General features: G+C 43.5%; 1 protein-coding gene across 1 annotated transcript in view; it reads right to left on the minus strand.

The window, feature by feature from the left end:
- Positions 1-12578, minus strand: part of ABCA13 (ATP binding cassette subfamily A member 13) — a 351070-nt gene that overhangs the window by 250603 nt on the left and 87889 nt on the right. The window contains exons 24-26 of the mRNA XM_061415367.1: positions 10335-10425; positions 5655-5831; positions 3467-3773 (exon numbers count right to left, since the gene is read on the minus strand). Coding sequence (XP_061271351.1) covers positions 3467-3773; positions 5655-5831; positions 10335-10425 — 575 coding nt within the window. The remainder of the gene's footprint in view (positions 1-3466; positions 3774-5654; positions 5832-10334; positions 10426-12578) is intronic.

The following is a 12578-nucleotide window of genomic DNA, read 5'->3' on the forward strand; positions in this document are numbered from 1 at the left end:
ACTACAACGCAACCACTAGAACAGCAGAACATGACTAAATATAAATAAGAAAAATATAAGACACAATTAAGACCATATACACATGAAATTCCATTTCATACTGTTGAACAGCTAACCTCACCTGTGTAAGAAGTTATGTGCTGCTCACAACAGACACGCCTGAAAGAAAACACTTCAGAAAAGTTTAAGATGAAAGGATGGGCAAAAGGCATGGCAGCAAATGAGAATCCAGAGAGAGAAAAGAAAGGAGGAAAAGCAGAAACCACTAATTTAACCATATACAAAGTAGAATGACATACTACTAAGGACATACTAATGAGACATACTAAAGACATACTACATAAGAAAGACCCAGAACACAGTTATTCACAGCTCTGCACAGAGCAACTCAACCTCAAGACTAGAAGGCCAAACCACAGGAAAAATCGAGGGCACGTTCCAGAAGCAGGGACTATGACTTCTCTCTTTAGCTCAGGACAGATGAAGTGGAGACAACAAGGACAGAGAACTCCTAAATAACAAAGTTAATGCAGGTAAATTTTCCACTGCAAAAACAGGACATTAAAAATTCTTTTCAAGTGCCCATAAATCATTCATCAGATTATATATTAGTTGATAGAGGAAAATGCCATACATTCAAAAAATGAAAAGGATTAAGACAGTATCTTCTGGTGGCAAATGCAAGAATTAGGATTTATCAGCAATATTTAGGGTATGATGCAATTTTTGGATTTTTGTCAACCTGATTTTTTAAATGCTATCTCAGACTAGCTTTAATTTGAATTTTTCTTATTAGGAGTAAGCTGAGTAATTTCATATGCCTAAAATTCCAGAGAATTTCCATCTGGAAATTGAAAGAAATTTTACTTAAACAGCTCTTGGGTCAAGAAGATTATAGAAACCCATACTGCAAGTGTCTACAAAACAATGAACTTTAAGTCATATATCAGATCCATGGGAGGTGGTTAAAATAAAGATTGAAAGAAAAGTCATCACCTTAGGCAAACACATAAATTAAAGAGAAGAAAAAAACATTAACAATAATGAATCAAACACAAGTCTCAATTATCAAAGACAATTATCAAAGACACACGGACTTCCCTGGTGGTCCAGTGGTTAAGAATCTGCTTGGCAATGTTGGAGATGCAGGTTCAGTCCCTGATTTGGGAGGATTCCATACACTGAGGGGCAACTAAGCCCATGCACCACAATTAGAGAGAATCCCTCGCATGCCGCAACTACCCAATGCAGCCAAATAAATAAATTAATATCTTTTTTAAAAGTACCAAAGAAACAGCATAACAATTGACCATACATAAAAGTGAAGAAGTAATAAAAATAAAAGCAGAAACAACAAGTAAGTAAGACAAAAGAAGAGAATTGATAAAGTCCAAGTGCAGTTCTTTGAAAAGATAACAAGAGAACCAGAAAATAAGGAAATTACGTGTGCCCCGAGTGAATTTTTAACACACAGAAGTGTGTTGAAAAGGGAGTAACTACAGACAGAGAGAAAATGAAGGAGCAGGAGGCAGGGGAGAAGGACCGCGGTCATTTTGCTTGGCCTCAAATCCTCACTCGGACCTCAGGGAAGAGGCTGATACACAATGTTGACGCATGTGCACCTCCACCAGCTTCCCAACTGGGCAAGAAGAGGTCCTCTGACTCTCACCCCTGGGGCATCCTACAGGGGAGGGTGACCGTAGTTCTCGGGGTTCACATGGTCCTGGTTAATCCTTGTCTGCAAGCCTCCAGAAGGCGGGAGCAACACCTATTTTCACCACCAAGTACGACAGTCCAATACATACATGACACATAGCAAATGCTCCATAAATGGCTTCAAATGAAGAAACAGCACAAAAACTTGCACTCTTAGCAAGATGTCATGATTTCAAGTATATTAAAATATGTATCACAAGGTAAGCAAGGATACTCCACAAACAAAATAAACCAACTTATGATTTAGGAAAGGGTATGAAGTATGGTTTTTTTCCCTCTATTTTCTTAACTCTTGACAGCCATTTGTTCATAAAACCTAACAAAAAAGGAAACATATTAAATCAAGGATGTCTAAGTGACCTCAGAAAAAGGACTATCTGTCACCTCCCTGTTATCTGGACAGCATGAATTAAACAAACCTGTTCCAGACTCTTCTGAGTATTTATCCTTACTCTGGAACCCAAACAAAAGCTTGTCAACAAATTTTGAAATGAGGAAATCAAACATTTTCATTAAAGTCTTTTTAAAAGGATACTCTGATCTTCATAAACATTTCATTGTCACCATCGCTTTTCCTGAAGGTGGCGAATCCCTGATCTGCATGTTAATAACGCCCCTGTTAATAGAGTTTTCTCTGTGCCCTGCCTCTATTAGCAGCGTCCCGGGAGTTCAAAGACAGAAAATGATGAGCATGTTGAATCAAAACTGTACATGCAGGAAGAAGCACTGGAGAAATACGCTTTCTTTTTCTTGTCTCTCAAGATGCATGACATCGGTGCAAGTGCAGGGTGGTGGTCAACCTCCACTGCCCACTACACTTCACCCCAGCTCACCCTCCTGGCCTCCTGACTGCCTTTTCCCCTTCATCTACCTCCAACCCACCCATGACCCCAGTGCCAGGCTGATGCAGGTTCTCTGCCTCTACCACCCTCTCCAGCACTGGGGCTCGAGTCCCTTGTGACTCATGATATGGGCGAGGAAGGCACTCAGAGAGGGGTGAATCTGGGGCTCTCAAGGCTCACATCAGGGCTGTGCCCTCCCTCCCAGCCTGTGCCAGATGCACACACACAGAAGTGTGTGGCTTCCCCAGCCCTGGAGAAGGGAGTCTGATTTCATCCTCTCCTTTCCCAGTCCTGTTTACTAACCCACTGGGATAATCAAGGAGGAGGAAGGATGAGAATGCACGCACACCTCTCTAAACACAGCACCACCCCATCACCACCCATGTCTCACTCTGGAGCGTCGAAAACGGAAGGGCATCCCAAGGGTGGGCACTGCCCTGGGTCCCCTCAACTGACCTTCCCCTCACTGTCACCCCAAGAGATCACCCACCGAATCACCCAGTTCAACACAGACCCCACTAAGCCACCGCCCCAAGCCTCTGGGAATCCCCCACCCCTACATGTGGGTGGCGCAGACCTAAACTGTAAGGATTTCTGCTGAAGAACAAACACACTTTCTCTGATTCCCTAGTTCAGGTGGGAGGAAGCCCCCTTGAATAGTACTCATCAAACTTATTCCAAGGGGTGTTTGAGGCTACAGATGCCTGATGTCAGTTTTAACCGAACACATTGTCTCAACAATTCTTCTTCTATTTGGATGGCTCAGATAGAAATGAGCCTTAGGAAATCAAAATGGAGAATGGATTTTCTTCCAGTGCTTTGTAGTGGAACGACTATGCAGAAGCTCCAGGATTTTCCTCTATCCGGTCTCCCAACACAGGGCCCCCCACCATGGCCAGGGTACTCACAGGTCGCTGGTGTGGCAGGGGTATGGGATGGCCTGGGCCTGTGTGGCCAGGTCCAGGGCCTCTTGCCCCGTCTGCACCGAGATGATGGCTCTTTCGATCATGTCTTGCAATGGCACAAAGATGTAATTATACTTGAACCCATCGGCTGGGAGGCTCTGAGGGTGGAACTTCCAGAAAGGGTTTTTCACCAGATCCGTTCTCATGCTATACAAGATACTGGTCCGGATGCTGTAGGTGACCTGGGGCGGTAGCTGCAGAGATTCTGAGCTGAGGTTCTTACCAACTAAGGAACTGTTGAATATGATGCCTAAGGTCAGAAAAGGGCAAACAAGGGGTCATCATAACCTAGGAGAGGCTCACAGCACGTCAGCACCGGTCTGACCAGACCATCCAAGACATTCAGCTCAGTCCCTCCCCCATCATGCAGGGGCCTCACTCCGGGCAGATGAGGCTAATCTGTGTGACACAGCCCTCAGCCATTAGGTAGAACCAAGACCTCCTAACTCCCTACTTTTTCTTGAGTACTTGCTCTAGCTACAACTTCTAATATAATATTGACTGTGTATATGTGTGTGTGCACTCAGTCACGTCCGACTCTCTATGACCCCATGGACTGTAGCCATCCAGGCTCCTCTGTCCACAGAATTTTACAGGCAAGAATACTGGAGCAGGTAGCCATTTCCTACTCCAGGGGAATCTTCCTGACCCAGGGATCGAATCCATATCTCTTACGTCTCCTGCACTGTAGGTGAATTCTTTACCACTGAGACACTGGGGAAGTCCATAAAATTGACTAGAAGTGTCGAAAGTGGCCATTGTTCCTGATTCTAGGGGGAAGGCTTTCAGTCTTTCACCACTGAATATTTTGCTGGCTGTGGGTTTTTCTTATATGGCCTTTATCATGGTAGGTTTCCTTCTATTTCTAGTTTATTAAGTGTTTTTATCATGAAACAATGTAGAATTCTGTGGAATTCTTTTATTGCATTGAGATGATTTTTTTCCTTTCATCTTATTATAGTGACATATCACATTGATTAATTTGTGTCTATTTGCAGATTTCAGGAATGAATCTCCATTGGTCATAGTAATATAACCCTTTTAAAGTACTGCTTTCATATGCTTGCATTTTGCTCAAGATTTTTATGTCAATATTCATAAATGATATCCGTAATTTAAAAGAACTGTCTTTTTTATTTTAATAAAACCAACACTGTGGTGTCATAAATACATAAAAATTAATTTCCTTTGCATTTTTTCAGGACTTGAAAAATCACACGAGGCTGCTTAAATAATCAGGATTTCCTTCCATGGGATAAAATATGTCCCTAAGAATTGATGTCTTTGGTTTCTGTGTTCTGCTATAGTAATTCTTCCAACTTCTTATATAAAATCCCCTGTGGGTTGAAGTCCGCCCTTTGGAAATTCATAAGTTGAAGCTCTAACCCCTAGTACTTCACAATATGACCTTGTTTGGAGACTGAGCCTTTACAGAGGTCACCAAGTGAAAATGAGGTCACAAGATGTGCTCTAGCCCAGAAGGACTGGGATACTTATAAGAAGGGGAATTTTGGAAAGACACACACAGAGGGGAGGCAAGGAGACACACAGGGAGCAGACAGCCGTCCACAGGCCGAGGAGCGAGGTCTCTGAGGGAGCCAGGCCTGCCCATACCTGGACGCCAGAATTGTGAGAAAATTAATTTCCACTATTTAGGCTACTAGTCTGTGAGACTGTCACAGCAGCCTTAGAAAACTAACACAGAGCTGAATAGAAACAATTCACTGTTTATTCAAAAGGAATACAAGAATACATCATATTCATGTTGACTCAATAAGACCTGAACTAGCCACCGTCTCTTCTTCGCTGACACCAACGATGTTGAGACACCATGGTAAAAATAACAGAGATGTAAGAAATCATAGATTTAATCAAGAAAAGCGTAACGTGTCGTGTAATGTGTCATGCGAAATTTAACCATAAACTAGTAAATTAGTTTAATAAACTGGGAAAAACAGACACTGGAAATAGCATACAAGGCCGATCTTTCCACCAACTCAAGGCAACCAATTCTGCTTTACTCGTTTTACCTGGGAAGCACTCCGTTTCTTTTGGAGCCATGATATGACACGTTTGGGGAGAAATACGCAAGCACTGCCCTTATGAGCATGCGTGTTAACTGAATACTTACTGGCCAATAAAGTGTTCTTCCGCAGGAGCGCCTGTGCTGTGGCCTCCAGGGCGGCAGCAGAGGCCAGGCCCCGGAAGCGGTTCAGCCGGACGCAGGAGGCCAGGTCGACCAGGACGCGGCCCAGGGAGCGCAGGCGGCCGGTGCCCGTGTGGTTCAACATGGCGTCCAACTTCCCTCCTGAGGAGCATAAAACGAGGACATAGCAAGTTTTCTCGGCACAGCATGTACGGTTCCTACAGCGGGGATTATGCAAATAAGCTCCCTCATGAGAAAATTACTCGAAACAGTCCAGTTCTGTTCCATGCTAAAACTGCTGCTTCCATGCTGAGGGCAAACTTCCACAAACACTCCCTGTGATGTTGATACTTGGAGAGAAAACAGTTAAATCACAGAAGGTGAGGTTGCAACCAATGGGCAAGTCAGTAGCAGGGGCCAGAGGGAATGAAGAACCAAGGGAAAGAAGGTGAGAGACATGGGCTGGAAGAAGCCAGCTCTGAGCGAGAGGTGGCCTTGCCCCCCTCTGTACCTTCTCAGGGCAGCCGGGTAGCGGGTTCTGCAATGGGGACAAGATCCAGTGTTGCTCCTGAATCAGCTCTACTGTAACTCCATGTTTACACTGGAAAGTTGTCTGAAATGTCAAAGTCTGTGTTCTCATCTGAAGTGTGAAGAAATCAGAATCCCCTATGGGATCATCCTGAGGATTAAGCATTCGTGGGTACCTCGTGTGTGTAAGTCCTTACTGAGTACCTCCTGTTGTCATGGTTCCAGCTGCTGAAGAGGAGAACTAGGCACCAATCTTAATTCAATTCTTCCTAATGAAACTAAGCTCAACAGCTAGAAAATAGGAGGGCTGCACACTCTTGAGGGGCTCTGACTGTTGAGGATTTTTGTTTTCTTGTTTTTGATAGAGAATGGCAAAGTGTTCGATTTGGCAGCATGGGGCAAAGGGGGCATTTCTGTGTTGCCGATCGTCTGTCATTTGGAATGTGTGCTCTACAAGCTTGCCCAGGAAGGTTGCCAGAAATCTCACTGTGTGTCATTCCAGAGGCTTCATGGAATAAGGAGTGACTTGGGCTCTGCAGAGTGTGGCTTTGCTTGTCTCCCAGGGACAGAACCAAAGCTGCTTTAAGTGGGCTTGGCATAGCTGAATCATTATATAACTGAATCATTATAGCTGTGTGTGTACATGTGTATTGTTAGAAAAGCAGCACCACACAAACGCCACAGGCTTCAGGGTCCCGTGCAGAGCCCTCCCTCAACCCCCAAAAGCAGCAGCATGTATGTGGAGAGAGCTCTCACTCAACGGAGCAAGTGTACCACAAGAGCCTCTCAAGTCTTCACCATTTGTTGAGTCTGAACACTGCAATGCCCTCCCCTGCCTGACGAGGGTGCTGGGGAGTGCTGGGGGGGCACCTCCACAGGAGAGGGTGGAAACAGGACAGGGCACAAAAGCCCACCGTGAGAGGCCTGGACCAGGCCGGCTTCTCTCTCCTGGGTCTGTATCACACACAACGAGACGGAGGGAAGACACACAGGACCAAGGAGCAGGAGGTACAGGAAGGCCATGGGGTCCCAGTCAGCCTGCAAAGGCAGCAAGACTCAGAGGCTCACACAGGCACAGGGGACAAGATTCTACAGTGATTTCAGCCAAGCTTTGCCAGGAGAAGCTGAGCATTTTTCCCATTTGATGCTTATGACTGAGGGCCTGAGACACACTAGTGTGAGCCGTGACCAGCAAGGAGACTTACTGCTAAGTCGCTTCAGTTGTGTCCGACTCTGTGCGACCCCATAGACGGCAGCCCACCAGGCTCCCCTGTCCCTGGGATTCTCCAGGCAAGAATACTGGAGTGGGTTGCCATTTCCTTCTCCAATGCATGAAGGTGAAAAGTGAAAGTGAAGTAGCTCAGTCCTGTCCGACTCTGAGCGACCCCATGGACTGCAGCCTACTGGGCTCCTCCGCCCACGGGATTTTCCAGGCAAGAGTACTGGAGTGGGGTGCCATCGCCTTCTCCAAGGAGACCTAAGGTCCCCGATTTCTGGCCCTAAAAATGATGTTCAACAACTGCCTCCATCCTGATGCTTTTGGCTCTTCCAGACGAAGGCTTCCCAATATCTGGGGCCACTGCTGTTAGGGGAGCTGTCCTGGCCAGAGCAGCTCACCAGCTGTGACCCTGCCAGGTGCCCCTGGGGACAAACCCTCCCTCAGCTGAGACCCACAGAAGGAAACTGAGGCCAAATAAGCACTATGCACATGAGAAGCATCCAACTGGGTTTCAGCACCTCGTTCTTAACCTCACCAAACATTTTAAGGAAACCCTCCAACATGAAAGAGAGAATTCAAACAAAATGAGTAACAAAAAACAGAAACAATGATCAAAAATGAACCTAAAGATTAAAATGACATTATTTTTTACATACAGGTGAAAGATTCAATGAAATGACAGGAAAATATCTGATATGTGAAGGACAATTGCCTGCAGACTAAAAGGATCCAATATTAAAGTATTAATGATAGTGATGGACAACCTGCTGAAGACAAACAACTAGAAAATACAGATGATTTTTAAAAATCTGTGTGAAGGCTTCAAAGAGCTTCCAGAGATACTGCCAACTTATTAGTATTCATGGACATCATAAAACAGAATAACCAAAAACCTAGAAGAAAAAAAGATGAAAAACTAACAAGAGACTCAATACATGTTTCAAAAATCTTTGGATACAATTGTCCAAAAATTAGATCAAATCAGGGAGAATTTCAGCAAAGAACTGAAAACTATTATTAAAAAAAAACTCCAGGGCCTTCTCTAGCAGTCCAGTGGTTAAGACTCTGCACTTCCACTTCAGGGGGCACAGATTTAAATTCCTGGTTGGGGAGTTAAGATCCCACATGCCAAGAGGTATGGCCAAAAAAAAAAAAAAAAACCAACCCAGAATCAAATTGCAAGTTTAGATTGGGAAACAGGACAAATGAAACAAAGAACTCTCAGCTGAGGTGAGAATAAGCGGATTTAAAAAAAGCACGAAAAAAAAGATCTCAAGCTGAAGCACAGAGAAAAAAAGATTAGAAAACAAGAGAAAAAGATAAAATAAGCATATGGACAAAGAAAATCTTTCATGGTGTTTAATTGGAGTTTCAGAGGAAAATTAGAGAGAAAATTGCTCAGAAGTAACATACCGAGAGAAAATAAATAAGACTCTCCCGAAATGTACGATATCAAGAAACTAATTCAAGAAGTGCCTCAAAACCAAACCAGGAAACCCATGATGTAAAATGTAAAGTAAAACTGCTAGAAAGAAACAAAAATTTTAAATACAAACATAAGATAATAAAGATCTTACATGTTCTCAGTAGAAAATTAAATACAGTCTCAAAACAAATCAAGCCTAAACTGACAGAATCAAGGAGAAATAGACAAATCCACAACCATAACGGGAAATATAAACACGCACTTCTTAATAGCCAATAGAACAGGCTTACAAAAACCAAGGGCATACAGGGTTGCATCCCGTCCCCACATAGAACTGTTATATGGAGAAGCCAGGCTAACCATGCAGGGGCATTAAGGCAACAAATCTGGAACAAATTAAGTCATATTGACTGTACATGCTTTGACCACCGTGACCTGAAGCTGGAAATCAGTAACATAAAGATAAGTGGAAAATCCCAAATATTTCTAAATTAAGTTATAAACCTTCAAATAATTAAAGAACCAAAAAAAAAAAAAAAACCACTTCACTGAATAATATGGAAAATAGAAACCTGTTGAGAAGTGGTATGGGTTCTCAGCAGGGTGCTGGAGAAGCATTTGGTCCCTGTGCCCCAAGGTAGCCCTAGTGGGGCTGCAGGCACACACAGTAATGAGCCTCAGTGTCGGGATGGGAAGCATGATCCTCGCCCCACAGCTCGCAAGGGAGCCACTTGCTAGTTTTCCAGAATGACTGTGTTTTCAAGTCTGCTTTTAACTATATGAAAACATGATTCAAGGCAGTAATATCTATTTAAAAATACTGTTAAACTTTCTAAGGCCATAAATCACTAATGCCTTGCCCCCCACTAACCCTCATGCTCCAGGCAGATGCAGCCCCTGTCCCGGGCATGAGCACAGTGCCGGGGGCCTCGGATGGCCTGACACCCTTCCTCCCCTCCTGGAAGTACTTCCATTCCATCTACTGGTCCACGCTCCTGGGAGCATCCTTGGGACGCACCTGGAAAATCAGATTCTCGCTCAGAGCCTGACTCTCCTGCATGTTCACAAAACGGTTGTTGAGTATCTAAATGAAGTCACGGATTGATAAACTGTAGGCATGCAATAAACATTTGCTGATTGATGAATTTTTTATCTAAGCTTCAGATCTTCAAATCCTCAAATCAATATAAATGCTTTCAATTGACTTAGTAACTCAGTGATAGCCATTTCTTTTATAAACTTGTGTTATACCTCACAATTCATATATTTAAATCAGAACCCTTCCTTTTGAACTAAGTCCCTTACTATTCAAGCCCTGAATCAGCAAGTAAGAAAACTTCAGTTATAAGCAAACTATGGAGTATATTTAATTCAAGCTCTTCATCTAACAGATGAGAAACCAGAAACTGGGGGAGGAAGCAGTGGCTTATCTGTGTCACCCAGAAATTTCCTGGCCGGAGGGTGGACCCACCACACCATCCACCACACTTACCGAAGATCTGAAGCTTTTCAGTCAGTTTGCCTACATCAATGTGTAGCTGGCTTTTTATAAAGCTTCTTATAAATTTGTTTTTCAGGGCTTCCTAGAGGAAAACAATATAGTTTAACAAAAATAATCCCACCATTCCTCTCGTCAAATAATATTTGCTAGGTTTATCTCAAGTTTCATGATACGGGAAAATGGCTCAAAAAGTGAGTCCTCTGTAAAGGGTTTTAAAACACCCCAGTGAATAACAGGACAACATTTGCTCAGGAATTTACTTGAAAAACAAAAGTAAACCACTTAGGTTATAATTGTAAATATGCATTAAGACTGAAAACAATTTGAGTGATAGTGGTAATTATGCACTAATATTGAAAATAAGGGGCTTCCTGGGTGGTGCTAGTAGTAAAGAACTCTCCCGCCAATGAGATGTAAGAGATGCAGGTTTGATCCCTGGGTCAGGAAGATCCCCTGGAGTAGAGCATAGCAACCCACTCCAGTATTCCTGCCTGGAGAATCCCATGGACAGAGGAGACTGGCAGGCTACAGTCCATGGGATCACAGAGTTGAACGCGCCTGAATCACTTAGGATACACTCATTAAAAACAAAGAATGAATTCAGTGTTGATTTTTATTTCAAATCTTTCTAACAAAACTATTTGGTGGTCCTTTATATAAATCCTTTGTGTTGCCTTTTCCACAGGCCAGTTATAAAGAGGGGGTCATTGTTACAAAAACACTGACGAAAGGTTTCAGCCTTTTCCCAAACCCTGTCTTGAACCTGCAATATTCAAAGCCTTCTCTTTGGAAGCACGTTTCGTATCATCATGCACATCTTCTTTCACTATGGACAGTTCCAGCTCCACCTCATTGGTCAAAGGTTTCCCTGTGGAAGGTTCTCCAAGATTACTTTCATCAGCTTGATGGCCTCTTGCCTGCTTACCCTGCAGCGGGCACATGCACACGCCCACTGTGGTACCACCCACTTATTTTACTCGACAAGCCACTGAGAGTGAAAATGTAGGTGCAGGGCGCCAACGCAGGATCAGCTGAAGAGAGGGGGAGCTCTGAGTGGGGATTAATTTGGGGATTTGTTAGCTCCCTGGAGAACACTGATGTTATCCTGACTTACCTTTACCAAACAACTTTATAACTTGAGGACTTCTGACAATTTTCAAATAAGAACCACCTTCTGCATTTAGCTCTTTAATTTCACAGTCGCCTCTTGTCTACAGATGACAGGACTGCGTGATGAAACCTCAGTGTCTGCTTTTTAAAAATCTTGTTTATATTCTTACACTGCCGCTACTGCTGTTCAGTCACTAAGTCGTGTCTGACTCCTGTGACCCCATGGGCTGTAGCCCACTGGGCTCCTCTGTCCATAGATTTCTCCAGGCAAGAACACTGGAGTGGGCTGCCATTTACATCTCCAGGGATCTTCTTTGAGCACTAGCTACTCACCCACCATTGTGGAAGGCACTTTATATGTATTAGTCATTTAATCTCAGCAACATCTCCACAAAAAGATGCTTTTAATTGAAGGAAAAAGTCAGTCAGGGTTGCCGGCATCAGCAGAATACTAACCTGGCCCTCTGGGGGCAGAGCCAGACCAGCGAAGGGCCCTGACATCACTTATTGAAAGTCCAAGGATATTACGGATGCTCCTTGAATGCGATCCTGATGCTAAGAAATAGAGCCACTCACCACACTTCATTCTCTTAGCAAAAAGTTCTTCAAGTGACTGAATAACTGGCTTTAATTTCTAACTTGACTACTGTGTAAACAGCATTCAGCTAAACTGAAGATTTCGCCATGAAACGGCCTCCTTGTCTTTTCCTGAAGTATGTTTGATTTACAAAGTTGTATTAGTTTCAGTTGTACAGCATAGTGATTCAGTTATACGTATGTGTAGTCTTTTACTCTTTTTCATATTCTTTTCCATTTTAGGTTATTACAAGATATTGAATATGGTTCCCTGTGCTATACAGTAAGTTGTGGTTTATCTGTTTTATATACAGTAGTGACTGTCTGTTAACCCCAAGCTCCTAATTTTTCCCTACCCCTCCACAAACCACCTGATTCTTGAGACGGACTTGGGCACTGTCATGTGCTCTCCTGCTCACATGTCTCATGCTACTTTCTAGACACTCGATTTGCTGTTTATTATCCTGCATGTAGGGCTTCCTCAGTGGTTCAGTGGGAAAGAATCTGCCTGTAATGCAGGAGCCACAGGAGATATGGCTTTGATTTCTG

This window comes from Bos javanicus, chromosome 4, assembly GCF_032452875.1.
Source record: "Bos javanicus breed banteng chromosome 4, ARS-OSU_banteng_1.0, whole genome shotgun sequence".
NCBI classification, from domain to species: Eukaryota; Metazoa; Chordata; class Mammalia; order Artiodactyla; family Bovidae; genus Bos; species Bos javanicus.